At 43.0% G+C, this 20,539-nt stretch overlaps 4 protein-coding genes and 2 non-coding genes across 6 annotated transcripts; 4 read left to right on the top strand and 2 right to left on the bottom strand.

Annotated features, from left to right (window-relative positions):
- Positions 1–64: 64 nt before the first annotated feature.
- V1516DRAFT_675462 (uncharacterized protein) lies at positions 65–2,652 on the top strand. The gene is made up of 3 exons (XM_066922255.1): positions 65–527; positions 685–932; positions 988–2,652. The coding sequence occupies exons 1-3, from the start codon at positions 339–341 to the stop codon at positions 2,384–2,386; spliced, it is 1,836 nt and encodes a 611-aa protein (XP_066777495.1). The 5' UTR covers positions 65–338; the 3' UTR covers positions 2,387–2,652.
- A 2,187-nt stretch (positions 2,653–4,839) lies between these two features.
- V1516DRAFT_t44 lies at positions 4,840–4,911 on the top strand. The gene has a single exon. It is a non-coding gene; the product is annotated as a tRNA-Arg (tRNA).
- A 312-nt stretch (positions 4,912–5,223) lies between these two features.
- V1516DRAFT_675458 (isochorismatase family protein) lies at positions 5,224–6,163 on the bottom strand. The gene has a single exon (XM_066922254.1). It carries the CDS (start codon positions 6,123–6,125, stop codon positions 5,289–5,291), a length of 837 nt encoding a protein of 278 aa, XP_066777494.1. The 5' UTR covers positions 6,126–6,163; the 3' UTR covers positions 5,224–5,288.
- A 3,704-nt stretch (positions 6,164–9,867) lies between these two features.
- Positions 9,868–10,509, top strand: V1516DRAFT_623787 (transcription regulator HTH, apses-type DNA-binding domain-containing protein; the record flags this gene model as incomplete). The annotated part of the gene is made up of 1 exon (XM_066919635.1): positions 9,868–10,509. A coding segment is annotated over one exon (642 nt), but the record flags the coding sequence as incomplete, so codon positions are not given.
- Positions 10,510–17,950: 7,441 nt separating this feature from the next.
- Positions 17,951–18,033, top strand: V1516DRAFT_t45. Its single transcript has one exon. It is a non-coding gene; the product is annotated as a tRNA-Leu (tRNA).
- A 125-nt stretch (positions 18,034–18,158) lies between these two features.
- Positions 18,159–20,378, bottom strand: V1516DRAFT_675444 (triose-phosphate transporter family-domain-containing protein). The gene is made up of 5 exons (XM_066922253.1): positions 19,526–20,378; positions 19,444–19,471; positions 19,230–19,393; positions 19,096–19,184; positions 18,159–19,044 (listed from the first exon to the last, which is right to left on the bottom strand). Exons 1-5 carry the CDS (start codon positions 19,972–19,974, stop codon positions 18,248–18,250), a joined length of 1,527 nt encoding a protein of 508 aa, XP_066777492.1. The 5' UTR covers positions 19,975–20,378; the 3' UTR covers positions 18,159–18,247.
- Between the last annotated feature and the right edge of the window lie 161 nt (positions 20,379–20,539).

Raw genomic sequence — 20,539 nt, 5'->3', positions numbered from 1 at the left:
TATGTTAAATAGCATTCGCCGAGCTCTATCTACTCGTAGGAAACCGCAACCCTCAAGCCGGTCTCTCAGCCTGAACACGACCGATTTCGTTCGGCTTCGCTAACTATTTTGTACTGTGGGAACTTAGTTCACTGGACTTTATTCACTGTAGTCGTCGCTCTCCTCCACCGACAGGCTAGACGGTTCGACACTCTCCTACGGAAGTCCAGTTCATTCTGCTCCGCTAATGTGTTTGGTTTGCCTATTATTTTGCAGGGCTACCATCTAGTCTTTCATTATTGCTTCTCCGACCACCTTTAGTCTTGCAAGACTACTTCCTAACGGTAGCCGTCTCCATTATGGCACTTAAATCTCCTCCGGATAGTGCTATTCCACCCCAAGGTGTTCGTCTTCAACCACATTCCTCTTCTCTAAGCGCTTCCTCTCAAATATATCGAGTGAGGCTGTCTCAATTAGATCTTGAAGATCTAGTGTTTGCTGCGAAATCAGATCATTCTGCGATATCCGTTGTTCTCGGAGCTACCGCGGTAGGTTTTTATTCCCTTCCTTTGATTTGCTCTAGTTTTCTTTTTTCGATCTTGAGTTGATAACTCTGGGCTATTTCCCAGTTTACAAGATTGAATTTTTCGAATCGAGCTATCACTTTTCGATTGCCTCTTCGTATCAGGTGCTAATTATCACAAGGGTATAAAAATTAGTGATTCAGTCTTCTACCCTCTTTTGTCTTCGAAAGAAAATCAGCAAGTAGATCTCTACTCCCTTATTCCAGGTCAATCAGCTGCCGATAATTCTCCGCAGAATGCGTCGTTCCTGGGTCATGTCACCCGTTCGTTTACTCTTGGTAGATCTCCTCTTGCAAACAAGCCTCATCTTGACGAGCCACTGACAACACACTACCCTTCCATTTCAGGTCCAGAGAAGGCCTCCAAACGGTACTCAATTTCAAACCTCTGACTATATGAAGCTATTTTCTGACTTCTTTATTAGTTCTCACGCAAGCGTTCCATCATCGTCGCTTAGTTCGAGCGGCATCCCACAGTCGTTGTCAACTCCGTCCCCGCGGCTCACCCCGTCCTCGCCCCACCTATCTTCTTCGTCAGCCATACATTCCGGTAAATTTCGGCCTACACTTGCCCCAACCTCTCCCCGCAATTCTAAGCGGTCGCTCACAGTTCGTCTGCTTCATCTGATGGCTATTGAGCAGCCATGCACTCTTTCTTTTCTCTCCGCGCGAACAAAATCTTCGATTGAAGACATTAAGTTAATATTAGCAGATTACGGTCATGTGACTAGTTCTGGTGAACTGACTGAGTCCTATTCACTTTCAGATCAGGCTTTCTGCGAGCTTTCTCCGTGGGAATGGCGGGCCTACAATGAAAGCGATAGAGTAAAAGTGATAGGATTAATGACTGCTGCATTTGAACGTTTAAATTTGCCAAAGGAAGATCCTCGATGGAAGATACTGATCGAACCGTCGCAGCGTATGGTTGCTGTATTATCGAGTGACAGTGATCAGTCTCTTCCATCAGGTCAATCGGACCAGTCAGTGCCAGCACTGAAGCTTGATGATGTTTCAAATTCAACGCACGATCATACTAAGTCTACCACAGTCATTGGCAGCGCGGGCGGTGTCAAACGTGCTGGGGGTGCTGTTACTTTGAAGTCTAAATCTTCTCAACCTAAACGGGCCCGGACAGCTGAAACGTTGCAAAATGAAGATATTAGATCGAGTTCTCGGTCAGTTTCACGTAATCGAGATGACCTGAATTCAAAAGGCAAAAAGAAATCTGGCCGATCACTTGCTTCCTCTAATGTTTCAAATAGTCCGTCGACGTCACAGGTAAAACCTAAACCGATTAAGCGCGAAATCGATTACAGTAGCTCAGATTCAGATACTGAACTAATATCCCGAGGAGCTGTGAAACGAAATGCGAATGGCAATTCTAAGATTCATCAATCTGCTCGTGCTGGAAATATTCTTCCTCCGCCGTCGCATAACAGATCAAGATCTTTAAGTGATTCATCGTCGTCGTCTTCTAAGTCGCCTCGAAAACCCTCACCACTGGGTGCCCCGCCCATTACTGCTGCCGATATTGAGGCCAAAACTGTACGACTAGGTGACAAACAGTACAATATGGCAGAACTTCGACATATTGCAAGTCGATTCAAAACAGTATATGAGGAATACAAAATTTTATACCAGGAAGTTCGACATTATGAGGTCCGAACTAAATCTGAATCCGCAGGTAGACCATCTGATTTGGTTACTGAAAATCCTGACTCAACATTCACGGCCAAACGCGAACGGTTACTGAAGTTACATCACAAGCTGGAATCGTGGAAGCGCACACTCTGGCGGGCGGCACCACAGCTCGCACAAGCATAAACATTTTCTTCTTTTTGGTTAAAGCATGGTTTTATGGGGTGAATATGCATGGAGTTGGTAGTGAAATTCCAGAAAAGTATCTGAGATTGCGATATTCTAGTCAATGGTCTTTAGAGCATGAATCGTGACTGCTATTACTCTAGTACTTCGGTTTTTCGACCTTTATTTATTATCTACATTAAAAATTGATAACATATTAAAAGTAATGATTAGTTCTGATGTTTTTTCAATTAAAAGCGTGTTTTTCATTTAGTTGAGATTAAGGGAAGTAAAATGTAGCATCTGCTGAGCTTATTAATTTTTGTTTGACAGGACGTAGCATTAAGTGTTCGCTAAATTCTTCAGCGAGTTTGCCAATTTTACTAATCGGGAAATACCCTAAACCAATGGATGCTTGTAAGTCCGAGGGTTTTCTGAGGACAATTCTTTTGTAGACCATAGAGATCTATCATATTAACGTAAGTTAATTTGGCTCTTCTACTTGAAAAAGAGGGAGATAAGACGAGCAAAGCCTATGAGTTTCCGCTTGCTGCTAAGGAGATTGTCGAAATGGGTTTATTAAGTATGTATTCATTGAAGGCGTTCCGTACTTGAACTTTGTATACCTTTACTAGATTGGTTATTTTGGTCTGGTTCTTCGTTTTAGATATGAGAAGAAAGGGAATAGAGACGTAAAAGCCAAGGAATTGCGAAGAGTGATAGTCCAGGCACTTGAAACAGAATTTTTGTATTTCACCAAAAGTGGAGAAGCTGAAGCTGGCTGGGAAAGTGCACTAGTTTTCTCGGGTATGAAACTTGCAGAAGTGGATCAAGTTTTTGGCTGACCTGCCAACTCTGGACTACAGCTGCGTCAAAAAGTAACACATGAGGTTGCGCAGATCTTTTGAAAATTAAGGATTCAAGTAGAAATTACGCTCCATTTGATCGACAATGTGTTTCTGCTTGTGCAGGCGTTTGATTCTTGGATCTCTTTGAGAATCGCAGACGTGGAATCCGAAAAAGTGCGAATACTTGTAATTGGCTGCATATACAGGCCATGTAATATAATGGCAAGGGACTGATCATGTACATGAACTTGCGACCCATTCATTGGTCGTGGCTTTTGCCAATTCTCCTCTACCCTTATATTTGTGCTCCTCTTGTCCATCTGTCTTATCTTTCCCGTTAGCTGTCCAGTCTTGCAGTCAGATGATTTGAATCTGTACCGCTTTATTGGTATTTGTCTGCTTCATCTACTCGGATGGTCTTTCCATTTAGGTACTGGTTTCTTGACCTAGCTAAAACTCGGTCGATTCAAATCATACAAGCTGTTGATCTTTCAGTCTCGCTTACTGCTAGCTGTGCGTGATAAAGGCGAACTGGTATGGTGTGCTATAATGGAACATTTAGGAGACATCAAAGTATCTGTGCACTTAATTAATGAATCTAGGTTAATGGCTATTCTGCAGGCAAATCTGCGCGTATTTCAGCGGTAAGTTTATAGTCCGGTCTGGAATTAATGCCCGATTTCTGTGATCCTCCAGACATGTATTCCGCTGGTTCTGGAAATTCAATCTTTCGCAAGCCTTTGTCGATCTGACAGATTACTTTGATCGTTTGAAATTCCTTCTACCTGTTTGAGTTTTTTAGTGGCAGGCGTAGATACTTTATGACCTCCGTCTCTGCTGCGAGTAGCTCAACAAATCTACTGTCTCAATACTGCCTTTTGAGCTACTTCAGTTAAGTGTCAACGTGTCCGTTGTCTACCTATAGAGTGACAACATGTATAGTTGTCAGCAATCTCAGTGATAGCTGGGTAAGAAAACAGCAGATATCGTCGCAGCAGGCAGCTTGCAAAAACTTGTTCATTATGGCTGTGTAGAACCATAATCCCGCACAGTTCTAAGAAATTCATTTTAACAGATTGCAGCACTATTCGCTGTTTAGATTTTGCCACCTCATTCTGATTCGTTCAGAGTCATGGTCCAGAGTTTCGTGATATGCACAATCATGCACAATCAAATATATACGAAAACTGTATTCAGACTGGCTTTTGTCTGCACAAGGCGATTTGCCGTCCCCAAGATATGCAAATAAATTTAAGAATAAATATTCCACTCATCTCTATACATATACAGAGCTTGCATACATGTTGCTATTTTATAATCTATTAATTACTGAGAGTGCTATAGTCGAATGCAAGTGTTGTGGCATATTAACTGGGTTTAGGTCTTTGTGAGCTCTTCGAAGAAGAGATCTTCGAAAATCAGTACTGACAGACATTCGTAATATTCACAAAATATCGTTTCATAAATTCCTTTTTTATTTTTTTTTTTGATTGTGAGTCTTAATTTTTAAATTAACATCTTTGGCATATTTTAAATGCAAGAATAGCTACAATAGAAATTTTACTATAGATTGTTCCAATTTCATACCGTTATAGACAATTAATTTCCATAAACACGACAAACTTGGGTCTAGTGGCCTAAAGGTAAGGCGCTGCTCTCCGGAGGCAGAGATTGCGGGTTCGAGTCCCGTCTAGACCTATGTATTATTTTTTTTTCCTATTTCCTAGAACAAATTTTGAATGCTAGTTGGCGATGCTTGAGTATTTGCCAGAACAGATATACTTGCGTAGAGTAAAAGTGAATCTTACAATGTTAGGAAAGTTTTAATAAGCCATTTTACTACAGAGTTCAAGCCGGTCGACATTGTGATCTCAATCTGATGGATAACAAGGAATAACAATAAAATCAGGTGGAACATTTTCTACTAGCTGATTCAAAGCACGTGGAACGAGCACAGATTATACGGTCAGGATTATTCAATAAATAAATATCGTTTAAAGGTTCAGGAAATGAGTTTAAAGAATGTGCTTTCTAATTGATTCGTGGTTTATTATACAAAATCTCACATATGTACATTACTTGCTTTGAATTTGCTCAAGTCCTTGGATTAAGTCTGACGATTCAGCTGTGAATCCATGCAATTGGCGAACCATGAAATAGATAGCATCAGTCACGAACTGAGGTGAAGAGGTTCCACAAGCGTCTTCAACTAAGATGCAGTCATAACCTAGAAAGGCGGCGTCTTGTAAGGATGAAAACACACATCGGTCAGTGTTAATTCCGGTAAAGAGTAAAGTTGAAACTCCTTGACACCGCAGGATCGACTCTAGTTCATTATCCCAAAATCCACTCAGTCTGTGCTTATAAACAAGTAGGTCAGTGGGTTCTGCTTGAAGTTCATCGATAATTTCAGCACCCCAGCTTCCTTGCACCAAGGCAGGTCCACGATCGATAGGCGAAATTTCTGCATAGCCAACCCCTTCCGGCCCGCCCTTTCCTTTGTTTTGAACAGTGGGTCCCAAATTAGCTCGATCATTGCGGACTCCCCAGTTTAGCCAGATAACCTTGCCATTCACTGCGCGCCAGGATTTGAGCAGTCCAGCAATAGCTGGAATTGGCTTACGCGCAAGTTCGAGGTCTCGTCCCTTTTGACCAAACCAACCTTCCGGATGAAAAAAGTCATTTTGCATGTCTACAATGATAAGTGCAGTTGTATTGACATCAATTTGAATACGCTGTGGTTTAGCATCAAGCAGTAATGGAAGTGGAGCTATAGGAGGTCGAACTAGATTAAGAAACGACTTGTTCCATGACCACGACTGGCTCGGAGACGGACCGATAGCTGTTGCTGATGCACAATCTGTATTTGAATCAGCAGGGATTTCAGAGCTTGCAATTGAGTCGTTCGGCATTATCTGTGATGGTCGTAAATGTTGTTGTATATAATAATCCAGTATTTTGATGATTAGAACACGAAGGCATGAGGAGAATCACGTGGCGATAGGTTTCCCCATCACTTGACCTCTAAATTATGGAACAAGGAAAGTCGCGAATAGCTAGCGTTATTCAGAAGGGAGTGAGCGACTACAGATTGATCATCCAGTAATCATAAAATAATTGCTCATGTTTTAGTCCATATGAAAATATAATATTGCAAGTAGGTGCAAAGTGAAATGCAGCATTAAGCCTCTACCAAGACCAAATTTTGCAGAAATCATCTACAGGTTAGCGTACAGTACATACAGTACACCCAAACCTCGGGAGTAGCATCAGAGCCAATTTACGCTTATGGAACACTAAGACTATCGAACGCATGTAAACAATTATATCGAAGTGATAATAATTAATTAACTGACACCAGCACAAAGGCTGTCATTAATCTAATTTTCGCTAAGAAGTAAGCTTCCCAGTATATAATATATTCTATCGGTCAATAGAATTTTAAACTACCAGAAAATAGGCAGCAGAAGCGAGAAAACTAGCGGGAATAATCAGGATAGTGACAATCGTAACTTTGACTTTAGCGGAATTTATATGGAAGTCAACTATGGATGTGAGGGAGGACTGTCAGAAGGCATGAGTGCAGAAAATATCATCCAGCAGTTGACAATTTAGACCGCTTTCCAGGAGTGGGACCTGCATATTCAGAAAAAGAGCAGTAAATACGAGGGGCTTCAGGACATCCGCAGCAACACGTCTCATCTTACCGATTTCTGCTTCGAATCTTGCAGTATCATAGTATAGGAAGTTGGAATGCAGAATACAAACAAAGCTAGCAAAAGTCTGGTTTCCTGGGCAAAAGAGCAAATGGTCGGGATGATGAGTGGATATAGATACTTGAACTTTGTTGCCTGCGCAAGCACTGAAGGATGAGCACGTGCAGGTGCAGTTCATTTAGTGCTGTCAAGAAAATAAAGGTGCCGTGCCTGACAGAGTCAAGATCAGCAGTTGCTTCTGCTGCTACAGACAACTCAAAGCATTTGTCAGGGGAGTGCCGCCCTGGATTGTAAAGTTCCTTCCTAGGTCTTACTACTAGAGATGAGATGATATCTCTTCACAGGTGAACAGCAACCGGTACGGAATTTGGTCCAGCTCTCGATCCAGTTAGCTTTCTCGTGCGAGCCGATGGGCCAGAAAACCGGGTCAGTTAAACCAAGTGGATGGGCCAGCAGCACAATCAGCTGCCCTCCCGTCCGACCAGTCAGCCAGCCAACCCCTCCTGCTCTTAGTTGTTCTATGCTCTGCAACGCAGGATACAGCAGCTGGCTCAGTATCCCATAGAGGCGGTCAGCGCAATTTTTGTTTTGTAGCAGTCAGTCGTTATTTTCGCAGGTGTGAACTTTACGTCTTACAACTGCAGTAGAGCGATCGATTGGTCAATGTTCAAGCGGCGTTCTCCCGCAGTCGGCTCTACCCGCAGCAGGCCTGGAGGAGATGGCCCTTGAACCGTTTTCGGCTTTATATCTTGGACAGCAAGGATCCGTAGCTGCGGACCCGCGATTGCTGGTGTATGGTACATGACTTGCAACTCAGCAGTCCAAGCAAATCTGCTCAGTAGCACTTCGCACAGCGTGGAAGAAGTATCTGGCAGTGGCCACATGCGAGTTCTGGGATAGACTGAAGTGTAGTCTGTTTAAGTAGCAAGATGACGGTGGGCAAGTACGTAGGATATCATGGACCAACAAGCTTCTCTCAACTTTGAAAATTGCTATTCTTTTGTTATTTCGCTTCCAAAGACTACCTACTGGTGCGAGCTGCTTTGCCTGCCTGCCTGTAACTTATCATTTCATTTTGCTTTGCCTGGTTGTGGGTGGGTGCTGCCAGGGCTGAATGTTGCGGACCTCAGATGTCGTGTTTCTTGAGTGGTCGAAGTGTCGGACCCGCCAGTTTCAAGTCTTGTCCTGCAGGTGGCATCGCGAGCGACGAGAACCGAAGCGCGTAGAACGAAAGGGGCGGGCGGGTTATTCCAAACTACGCCAACCCAGCATAACCATCTCTCGACAGGCAGCACAAACTCAATGTAGACAGACCTTCCTGTCGTGCAATATACTCAAGTTTGCTCAACAGCACTTTAAATCTTGAACGCAGACCAACGCTGGCTGAGACTCGCACTACGACAAGTAGAGAAGTCTGTAACATGGGCTGTGGCAAGAATAGCTCCGCATTAGTACACTCTAAGTTTGCACTAACGCACGTAAAACTTAAACCGATATTAGTCAAACTCTACTGGGTTTTGACCTTGCCATGCTCTCGGCTCTTGTTCCTACTTAGTCAGATTTGGCTAAGGACTGGATGTAAACGTTAGTTAATCGAGCGCAAATGTTGAGCAAAACCTCTCTTAGCCAAAGTATACAGCTGGTGCCTTTTTTTTACTGCTCACCGCCATCTGTCTACCGAATGCTACTGCCATGGACGCACAGAGGGACGGCCAATTGCTTACTTAGTTAGACCTATTACTCTATTACGCTCTATACCGTTCGCTGCTACTATACAGCTACCACCTCTACACTCTTCCTTCCTCCTACTCGTACAATTAATTCCATTACAACCAGCTCTGTTGCCTTTCCTTTCCCACCCTGGTTTCACCATCTGGTCCCTACCTCATCTCTCTCTTTTTTGTTTACCTTCCTTCTGTCAACCATTTTTTCCTCTTAAAGCCCTTCTCCTCTTCTTGCTCCACCTTTCTCCTCCTTCCCCCCGATTCTCATATATTTCTGTCCCTCCTATCCATCCACTCATCACTGCGACCGCATTCACGTCTCTGCACTCTGAACCCCGCTTAGTTCACGTTCGCCATTCTGAGATCAGACTCAATTCTGTCCAAATTCTCCCTTCCTGTCCCTGCATTCTTTCTTTCCTATCCTCCATCCTGCATTTTCTAATTTTCGATCCGTCGCACGTTCGATTCGGTTCTCGCTGAACTCCGACGGTCTCGGTCTCCGTCCGCTACGAATCTGCATCTCCCCACGCTCGCTTCTTTTTTTGCTCCCCAAATCTCGGCCGTCTACGACCACTCAACTTCCGATTTGCCGTCTCACGTATGTTTTCATCCTTTCTGGTTCAGATTATATAGGTTTTTTTATATAATTTTGTATTCAAATTCTCTTTTGCTTCAAGATTCTCATGTTTTACAGGATTCGATAAGTCGGCGCGATGTCAGACGCTCAACAAAATCAATCTCTGGGTCAGGTCCCTTCATCGTCTTCTTGCTTCACATCTGCTGCTCCAGCACATTCTAATGTTCTACCAACTCCTCCAATACATCCTTCACCTCAGACGATCATACCTTTCGGTCACCAATATTTTCCTCCTGCTCAGGTTTCACCGGAGGTCTTCTACAACCATAATCACAATTACGCTCTTTCCGCTGGTCCCTATGATTTTAATCAGCAAGCGCAGCAACAGCAACCTCTCCCCTTGCCACAACAACAGGCTCAGCAGACTCAGGCTCAACAACAGATCCAGCAAATCCAGCAACAGCTTCCAACCCCTCCAGGTGGACTATCAAATGGAACTCAGCAAGCTCCACAGCTTCAGCAGCAATTTCACGCTTTAGGGTTGCAACAACAACTTCCAACACCACCGGGATCTCACCAACTGATTCCTTCTCATCAGTATCATCCCTCTGCGGTTGCTGCAGCAGCATCCATCGCGATGAACCCGGTAGGTCCACCTTCATACATGTTCGCGCCCCACCCTCAGCCTGCGCTTCCCTATCATATGCCCATACCCCAGATGCTACAGCCACATGACCCGACTGGTCAATACCCTCCGCCGGGGATGAAGCCTAGAGTAACGACTACACTATGGGAAGATGAGGGTACCCTTTGCTTTCAGGTAGAAGCAAAAGGAGTATGTGTTGCGCGGAGAGAAGATAATGATATGGTCAATGGAACAAAGCTACTAAATGTAGCTGGAATGACTAGAGGTCGACGAGATGGAATCTTAAAAAGCGAAAAACAAAGACATGTGGTCAAAGTTGGTGCAATGCATTTGAAGGGCGTGTGGATTCCATATGACCGGGCATTAGATTTTGCAAATAAGGAGAAGATAGTAGATCTTTTATACCCGCTGTTTGTGGCTGATATTAAAGCGTTTTTATATCATCCTGCCAACTTTGCCAGAACTACACAGGTTATGGCAGCAGCGGAGCGGCGAAGGCTAGAATCAACGCAACAAATTTTACAGGCGCAACAACAACAACAGCAATTACTGCAACAGCAACAAATTCCAAGACAGCCACTACCTTTGCAACAGCAACTTTCGCAACCGGGTCAGCTGAACCAGCAAATGTCAACGCAGGTTTCTTCACAACTTCAAATGCTGCAGCAGCAGCCAGTTATAGGCTCTAGTACCAGTTCTGGGGTTATAGGATCAGCAGGTCCTGGACTTGTGTCTGTAAATGCAGTTACTGCTGGTGGATCTTCGGGGAGTATCCAAAGTCAGCCAGGATCTGCAACGCATTCGCCCGATCTAAAGCCTGATCCACAATATGTTCTAAGACGGGATTCATTGCAACATACACCTACACTGCCTTCGCAGCGGCAAGGACAGCAAGCACAGGTTTCTGTGATTCCTCACAGCCAAGGTGTAGTACCTCAGATTGCAGCTCCGCCCTCTTTGATCGGAACTCCTGTAACATCTTCGGTTTCTGTGATAACGGGACAAGGTCAACAGCCAGGACCAGCTGGAAATAATGGAAGCAGTGGAAGCACGAACACTAGTGCAAGTGGTGGTTCTGGATACCATGTTGGTACCAGCGTGTCTCATTTGCAGCAGGCGCTCCCTCGAGCAAATTCCTTTCCCATCTCTTGATTTGGCGATAACTTCTCGCTAGTCATAGTGAGATTGCTAGCCCTTGATTTTAAAAATTCAGTCAGTTTATTTCATTAATATGTGCGAACAAAAAGATATTATTTTGCTAGAGAAACAGGTCAGCGGGCTGAGCTAGCGAAGGCATTTGCATTGTGGTGGTATGGGACGGAAGTGGGTGTCTGTTTTGTTTATGTTTCTATTGACATCGTGTTGGAGATCTGGACATTTGTTTATTATATTGAGATGATTAGAAATGGGTTTTCTCGTTTTCTTATGATGTTTATTTACTATTATCATTTATTACTGTCATTTTACTTTTGGGAGGGATCGTGGTTATAACTGGAACGGTGATTTGTTTGTTGTTGATTTGTTCTCCCCTGTAAGAAAACTGAGGACGAGTGAGATTTGATGCTGAAAGATCTTTTTATGTATATATATATGTGTATTGGGACCAGTACAGCTTAAATAAGCGAAGTCTTGCCAGCTGTGAAAGTGAAGATCAAATTTGTGTTTCTAGTATTTTGTATTTTTAAAGACAGATCGTTTACACAGTGTATATTAAATGTTCATTGGATATGAGATGAATAATTTGATGTAGGTTTCATCACAACGAGCTATAATATACTACTTGCACGAATCAGCCGTATTTCTCAAGGCAAATATACATGCAATATTGCTTTCTATTAATATTTCTGTACTGGATAGTTCTATAGACAGACTGAGCAAAATGCTGGAAGGTCAAGACACAGGAGCGGTTAGGTTGGGAGCGGGAGCAAATGCAGGAACACAGGAACACAGGAACAAATTGACCAATTAATTAAAGCGATATGCGGTCAGAGTGGATATATAGATAGAAAGATTTGGAAAGCGGTGGAATAAGATAGAAAGGAGCGAAAGATTAGACGTACGCTGCGTAGAGTTGATTCGAAATTAATCGGTATTGACGGAGAGGGGAGGAGGAGGCAGGGCAGGGAAGGCTGGATGAGTGGCAGGGAAATCAGGTTAGTTCAGTTCTCTAGGCCGAATAGCCCAATTATGGGGGATTTTATGCAGGTTCAAGGTACATTGGCTGGTCTGGATGACTTTCCGGGCCTGGAGAATGTACCAAATAGGAAGTAAGCGCAGTGTAGAGATTAATAATATAATGCATTCCGACAGAGCTCAAGATATTCTAGCATGACAGGCAGCACGCAGAGTTGTATATTTGCTGATATATATGCGCGCAATATAATTAAATAGGTATTGAGAGAAACATAGGGCCATCAACACAGATAGATAGAGAGTTGCCATGTAGCAGGACACCTAGATAGGAATAGCGATTTCTGATCCAACTTGGATCGAAGCGGGCCCCTTTTAGGATGATTGCGATTTCTTCTGCTATAGCACAACGGAAACGGAATGGGAGCGAACATCTGCGGCCCCCAAGGACGCCGGCGCCGCCCCCCTTGTCTCCGCCGATTTGGCGAGTTGTGGTTGTTGTTCTCGAGTTGCAGGGCGCATGACTGAGAGCAGCATCATCTAAAAGGCCGTTTAGGTAGATAGCGACGGGCAGGGAGAGAAAGGAAACATTAATTCGAGAACGAAAAAAATAAATACACAGACATAGAAACACAAGCAAACGTGCAGACTAAATTGCTTCAAAGAGGAATCATGGGGCGGCTTACGCTCAGATCAGATTGAAGAGAAGTTCGGACGGAATTCGCCTTTCGCATTAGTCGGGAGGCAGAACAATTCGAGCGTTACTGGCTGGACCTCCGCTAACCTAGTTTACGGCTAGCCTTGATCTGGCTTATTGTACACTTGCAAGTCAACCTAGACTATACACGATACTTAGAAACCATTAGTGGAATCTAAAGAGACCCTGTAAAGCGAGCTTTGGTACAGGGCCGGGTTTGTCCGTTGAATCTGCTTAAATATCTCAGTCCAGGTCCACATCCGTGACAGCGCAGCCACAGGTAGCCCGCATCCGCTGTGCATCTGCGACGAGGGACCAGAATTGATCTCCCGATTGAGCAGAAGCATTCTATTTGATTGCACAGAACATGCTGATTCCGAACTCGTGTTCAGTTCTCGCCCTTTCAGACCTGGCTATCACCGAGCAGTTTCGTTCATTTATTTAGATTTTTGTTCGTATCTAGCTAGTGCCACCGCCGCGTATCGGTTCCTGGGCCTGTTCACGTGTTCGGTTCCTCGTGCGGCAAGGTGCCTCACGCCTTGTGGACAAGTGTTACTGTACAGTTACGGCTAGCTGTACGATCGCGGCGGGTCGCGCTAGATCAGACCCGATCGCTCAACAGCTAGTCAGCCGCAACGCAGCTCCGTTGCCGACTTAGATCGTCTGCCTGAGCACCTTCGTACTCCCAAAACCTACGTTGACCGGAATCATGCTGCCAAAACAGCAGGGCGGCCAAACAGGCCAGAAAAACGAATTATTGCGAAAATATAGTGTTTTTGCGATTGCAGACCCACTATCCGGTTTATTATTTGACACACAAGATGTAGTTCTAGCTGTCTGTCTGTCTGTCTATCTGCCAGTCTAGACCGAGCCGAGCACGGGGGAGAAGTATTTAACAATTATTTGAGTCCAACGCCTTTGTTTTAAGCGAAAAACACTCGGCCGTGAGATCGTCTTCAGATTTCTATTAGATAAACTTATTTGGTCTGCCCATTTTTTTAAACCATAGACTCAAACGAGCTCTGTTTCTAGCTTTACTTGTTACACTCGTGCCCGGATGCTCTAACCGGGATTTCGTTACCGGTTAGTATGTATTGTCGTGCCTGGCGGGGGTGCTCACCAGCCCATCCCGTTCGGCCTTAGTAGGTTCCCTATCGTTAAGATGCTTCGGATTCAATACTCTCTACTCTCGCGACCCGGCTCCATGGCTCCATGGCTCTTCTAGCTCCCAAACAAGAAGAGCATTATCCATTTTCTCGGGCTCTTTTCTGACCTGATCTCAAGGTGGACCGATCGTGTTGCAATCACGTCTGCACAACTCATGCTATCTGCTAATTATATGATTCTTTGCATAGCTCATGTACCGCTCGCTCGACCATTGTAAGTGAAGCATTCTCCACTTCTCACTATCCTGTGCATAAGCGTTCAAGTACCACTTTCGAGCCTGCCAGACCGGAATCTGGTCGGTCTTGGTTATTCGCGTCAAAACAGGGCATCCGGCTTGGACCGTAGCGAGAACCAGATTTTTCAAGTTGCATCTGCATACCGAATCTACAGCTTATAATAGACAAACTCTACAAAGTTATTCCGACATTGCGCGTATTAATTTCGTTCTGTTTTCTTGATTTTCCGACAGTCCGCTTGGACTGCAGATGAGAAATTTTTATGGTCCGCTCGGCCCGAACATTTAGCTCTTGCTATTTCTTATTTTATGGCCGGCTGTTCCCTTCTCTTTATTTTTTTTCTCATTCCCTCCCTCGGAGTTACGATGCCAATGCGTGACCGCAAATGAATATCACATCTTGTCGTATCCGTAAGGAATATGTATTGAATAGATTGACAAACGATCACCTGGAATATAATGTAAATCTGAAGAAAAGTGCATACTCCAGAAGATCCCTCGTTCTACTAAGCTTTTCAATTGACTATGATTGTTTAATGAAACTCGAATTTGCTTGAACAGCATATACACAAGAATGCAAATTAGACATTCTAATCTTGCAGATGTGTAGCTGAAGTGAAATGCGTACTAAAATGGTGTCTTTGTACGAGGTCAGAACGCTATCCTTGTACGCAAGCTGCCTTGCGTACTAAGCTGATTGTGATCCTAGCGTCTCCCGGGACCGTTCTCTTCTCTGCCTAAAAAGATTAAGCGCAGCTGGAATCTGATATGCGACAGCCATTTTTTATAAGCTGCACTCATACGCTGAGATTTTTGTAACTGTTAAAATTTTATATTCAGCAGCGGTCTAAAATTCTAGTTCTGTCTTGTCTAGCGAGAGCGTGTACTTTCATTATGTGTTCGGATCTCTGTATCTAACCAGTTTCTTCTTGGCGATTAGGTTTTTTTGCCTACCTGTAACTCTTGCGTTCGGGTGTGGTAATGACTACCAAATTAGATAAACTCGTGCAGATCGTCCCGTGGTAATATCTTCCAGACATGGCAGTTCCTAGAAAGTACTACATTTTCTACAGAGCACCATAATCTCGTATACGACTGTGGCTTTATATTCGTCCCTATTTTTAAATTATTTCCTTGCCTCTTAATTAAAAAAAGAAAATGAAAAATGAACCACTCTACAAATGTGAAATTTTAGGTAGCGAATTCTGCAATATTATACAGAGGAGTGCGACAGGCCAGTTCGCCGCAACCTCTCCTACTTGTTGATTAATCAGTAATGGTTCTAAAGTAATTTTGAGCATGATGCAAAAGAGTGATTGTTAGAATCATGGGTTTGTTGACCGTACGCACTCAAGCTTTGTGCCCTGCCGAATAGCTTTTTTTTGTCTAAACACAACTCTGAGAGGAGTCCGAAAAAGCTAGATCAAACCATAAGGAGGAAAATAAAACAACAGTTCAGTATATTGTAATTAGGGAATATCTTTATTACTTTTAACTCAATTTGGATGGACTGCAACAACCACCAAAAATGTCAACATAGTCAATATTATGTCAATTGAACATCATTATAAGCCCGCTGTCATCTGGGAATATTAACTTTGGGACACTTTAGGTCAATGCCGGATCATTTAATTAATCACTATGCCATTCTTTTTTGATTGCTAGATATAAAGAACTGGATGAAATTTCCAACTCAAAGTCACAGAGCAAACAAACATCTAATGCAGAAACTGGAAAATTCAAAATTTTTGACAAGATCTATTTCAACAGACAGAAAATGGCAAACCATATCTCAGTGGATAATCGAGAAGCGATAATTAGAAGCATTGAATCATGCTACGTTTTGAAATTAGGATTGGGTATTGTAACAAAGAGACAGCTTGCTCGCACTTGCAACACATATCTCAACAGACAAGTATATATTAGATTCCAGACTTATGATGTATTTGGTTTCATATTCTGATCTAATTTTCACCCGAACACATCCACATACTATGGAAATCAGTCAGAATGGTAAAAAGTAAAATAGCGACCCATGCGACTAAATTCGTTTTTTGATCACTAATGAGATCGTCCTAACAGCTCCCTTTCATAGGTTTGTAAAACTTTTATAAAACCCTGGTCTCCCTTTGTTTGTTGTTCTTCGAACAAAATAAGTTGATATACTGTCTCTAATGCCTTACTCACAGTAATCATTGGAGCCTGCGGAATATCAACTCCATCTTCGTCGTCTTGCCCTTCCACCCATCCCAGTTCAGTCATCATTAGGGCATTTATATCTTCAGGAACGTCAGAAATTGCTTCACCTCTAGGCTGAAGAAATTCACTGGCATTCATAGCATTTTGTATTCGATTTGCCGATGCAAGTTGACGAAGATTCCGAGTGATCTCCGTAACAAGCTGGTCAATTTCAGAACATTGAACATTTTCAGATGTCGAGATGAGAGCCTGTTGGAAGAAAATTTGAATGGTTTCACTAGAAAGTTCAAATTGCCAACTATACGTCGCCCATTTAATGGCTTGCAAAATAGTCATCTGTAACTTCGGGTCAGCTCCGCTGTCGAACTTCGAGACCATGTAGGCAATCCATTGTCTCTTCCAAAATATTTTCCACGTCCGAATGATGCCTTGATCAAGAGGTTGAAATCTCGATATTGATTTTGATGCCATGAGATCAGGTAGCCACAGTATCAGTGTATTTTGAAGTGGTACTTTCAAAGTTGCTATTGCGGTCTCATGAGCAGATAACTTATCTAAAAGAAGAACAACTTTCCGTTTCTCCATTTTTGTATCAAACCAAAGCAACCATTCTGCAAATAGTGTGGTTGTCACGTGGGCTCTACCATTCGAACGCCAATAACAACCAAGATTCTCAATATTGATTTTGGCTGCGGTAAATGATCTAGGCCGTTCAGAAGTTCCAATTACCCACAATGGAAGTCGTTCAGAGCCATCTGAGTTGCAACAAAATATAACGGATATGCGGGCCCCGCTGAAAGTTCCCGCGGCCTGACAGTCAGAATTGCTTCTGTTGGGAATAAGATTCCAAAGTAGACCAGATTCATCACAACTGAAAATTTCGCTAGGAGAATATGCACTGAGAGCTTGCCTGATATGACTTATTTGCATTGAAACATCTTCAGGATAGTGTGGTGCCGCTGCATTTAGTGCTTTACTCTTCAAGTTGTGCCTCGACTGGAATCCATAAAGCCATCCGTTGCTAAACGAGGGCATAACAGGGCTATCGTAAATTTCGGGCCAGAATTGCCTTGCTTTTGATCGGATCGTATCTTGGGATATCGTATTTGCCGACCCCGACTGTTTAATCCATTGCACAAGCGCTTTTTCAAGTTCTGGCCATTGCTCGGGAGTGCGCCGTCTTTGATTAGATTGATATACAGTAAGATCGTCATCCAGAGACGCGAAACGATTAGAAATGATTCGGGACACCGAAGACAGATTGATCGGTTGATTATATGATTTTTGATACCATTGAGCAAGCTCTATATTGGACATATAGGGATAACGCTGATGCTGCGCGCGAAGTGCAACCTTACGACTATTCGGGATGGCGCGACGCTGCTTCTTTGATTGCGCTTGCTCCATTTTTTTTTAATGCACAATATTTGTCACTGATTAGTGCAATATATTATGTGATGGAGGTCTTCTTTCGTCCTAATGGGACTGTAAAGGAGAAATGGTAGGTTTCGATCCATCCATGTAGACAATTTTGTTGGTAGCATCTTTCATTGCTTAGTTTGAGGATTGCTTAGTTCGAGGTCGCATATTTCAAATTGGAATAGTAGTATAAAAAAACTTTTTCATTTAAACTAGATGTTATTTAAGGCAATCTGGCCGAGTTGGTCTAAGGCGTGAGATTAAGGTTCTCATCTCTTCGGAGGCCTGGGTTCGAATCCCAGGGTTGTCATAATTTTTGCATCTTCTAGGTCAGGTTTTGTCTCGAAGTTTCCTATAATTTGGTACAAGCTGCATTTTGAGGGATCTAGGTCCTAAGTAGATTAAACTACGCTTAGATCAAGATTTTTCTCATTTGCCGTAGACAACGATTTGTCTTCCGATTCTATATTTATTCTAATTATGAAAAGCAAACAGAAAATGCGTTTTGGCAAGCAGTAATTACATTATTTCTCATTAGTCCTTAGCTCGCTCTCAAGTGGTGCTAAAGATTGCATCTCCAAGTCTTCGGATACTGGTAGAGGCGCGTAGTCAGGCCGCTTACTGCCGATGATTCGGCTTTCCTGACCTCGAGAAGATGAAGCCGATGAATCTGAACTTCCAAGAAATTGTTGATTGCGTATTTTTTGACGCATTGATCGGATTCGAATGTAGTTATAAGCAGCAATAGCTATCAAGGTTACTACCAGACCAGATATGTTAATAACTGTCAAGCTATCACCATAGATGCCAGCCGAGACGATAATGGTTAATACTTCTTTGAAAATGCCAACAATAGATAAAGTAACAACATTGGTTCGATGAAGAAGCATAAATTCGGCAGCAGTCATTAAAAAGGCTATAACGCCAGGAGTGAGGAGAATCAAAATCCAAAGAATAGGCGATTCTTGACTCCACACGGGCGAATGTATCAGAGAAGAAAATCCTTCTATAGAACAAGCCAACACGAACAGAAATAGGCACATAACTGGAGCAAGATAGAAAATCGTTGAAAAGGGATTTGCGGTAGCTGGATTATGTTTAAGAAGCATCTGTGTGACCGACCATCGGAAACCAGAAAGCACCGCTGCAATTAAGACAAGAACAAACCCAATTAGAACAAACTGAGTTTCCGAAGCAACCATCATTACAACACCAATAGTCATCACAGTAATTATGGCAACTAGCTGAAACGTCGGTCGTTCAAGGCGAAATAAAAATGCAAATAGTAAAACAAACACCAAATTCGAAGATTTCACCATAGCTATAATACACAATCAGTTTCTAATACTAAAGAAAATCAAGATATATTTACTGTAAAATCCTAAAGTAATGAATCTCAAGGACATGTTTCCTAAACCAATATCGCCTGCTGTGGCTAATCCGCACGATCCAATATTCAATCTGACTAATTATTATCAGTCAATCGGGAGAAGCATTCAAACTTACATATATGTTTTCCAAGACATGCGAGAGTCTGCTGGAGGGCGGAACTGGGGAAAGATCAGCAGTATCAGAGAAGCAAGAAGCGTTTGGACGGCCATATGGCATGACGTGGCAAATAGTGGGAACTTGAAATTGAGATATGTGTCGGAAAACATCCATTTATTATACTGTTTCGTTAACATCTTGATGATTGATCGAGCAAATGGATATTGCATACCAAGGAGAGAGATAAAGAAAATGTGTACCTAAACAAAATAAGTAACAACGCCATCTAAATATTGAGCAAGATTCCAACATACCACAGAAGTATATATGCGACGTTTAGAAATAACTTTGCTACTAATATGCGATTCGTGGAGCGCGATTGATCCATCCACTGATTCTTGTTCGGCACATAGCCAGGAGTCGTAGAAAAAGGATCCTCGTCATCAAGATCAAATATAATATCATCTTCCAGCTCGGTAGATCTAATCGACTCAAATGTTCCTCTCCGGCCAATATTCCTAGTTCCATTCGGGGCTGTGGCTTCGCTTTCTATGAGATCGTCAAACTTGACAGATGATGTTCTGCGATGAGTATTTGAGCCTTGCGCGATTGCTGATGAGCGTGACCGTTCCGGAGATGCTGGTTCCGAACTGTATGGAGACACCTCTCGAGCAGAAGTTTCATCTACGGGAGTTGAAGAATGACTGACAGCTTCCGCTTCTGGAACCTGCTCAAGAGCTGTATATCTGGCAGATTCAGCCATAACTTGTACTCTGTGTAATCCTGATACTGCCAATAGAATAAATATGTCCTTAATAGGATAAGCAACAATTAATCCTTTAATTGGCTTCAGCAAACAGCCTGCCTTTCAAACACACTCGCCAGATGAGCGATTCTCCTTCTATGTTCAGTTTCACACTTTTGACCAGGAACACACCGGAGAACACAGCCCAACGTTCTCGCGTGACTTTCTAAGGTCAATCGCAATGAAACGAGTTGAAGTTTCCTTGATACAAATATATCCTCAGCTTTAATGTGTACAGTATTGAATATCGAGTGTAGAAATGTAAGCTATGTTGGTGGACTTCCTTCACGGCAGCTCGAGTAAATCAATCAACGGAAAGTATTAGGGCTGCAGCAATTCCGCCGCACGTGGCTGTTCTCAGGAATGGAAGTCTAAATTATTTAATCATAGGTCGCACTTCGACCGGACATCCGACTGGCAGAATATATGTAGAATCAAATGGAAATTAAGTAGGCACCAAGTATATTTAGTGACCGTAGTTTGCCAATTTAAACAGATTGAATGTTCTATTTATGCTTTCGCT

The sequence above is a fragment of the Lipomyces oligophaga genome, assembly GCF_038497815.1.
Source record: "Lipomyces oligophaga strain CBS 7107 unplaced genomic scaffold V1516scaffold_4, whole genome shotgun sequence".
NCBI lineage: Eukaryota > Fungi > Ascomycota > Lipomycetes > Lipomycetales > Lipomycetaceae > Lipomyces > [Lipomyces] oligophaga.
This window is presented reverse-complemented; position numbering and strand designations above follow the sequence as displayed.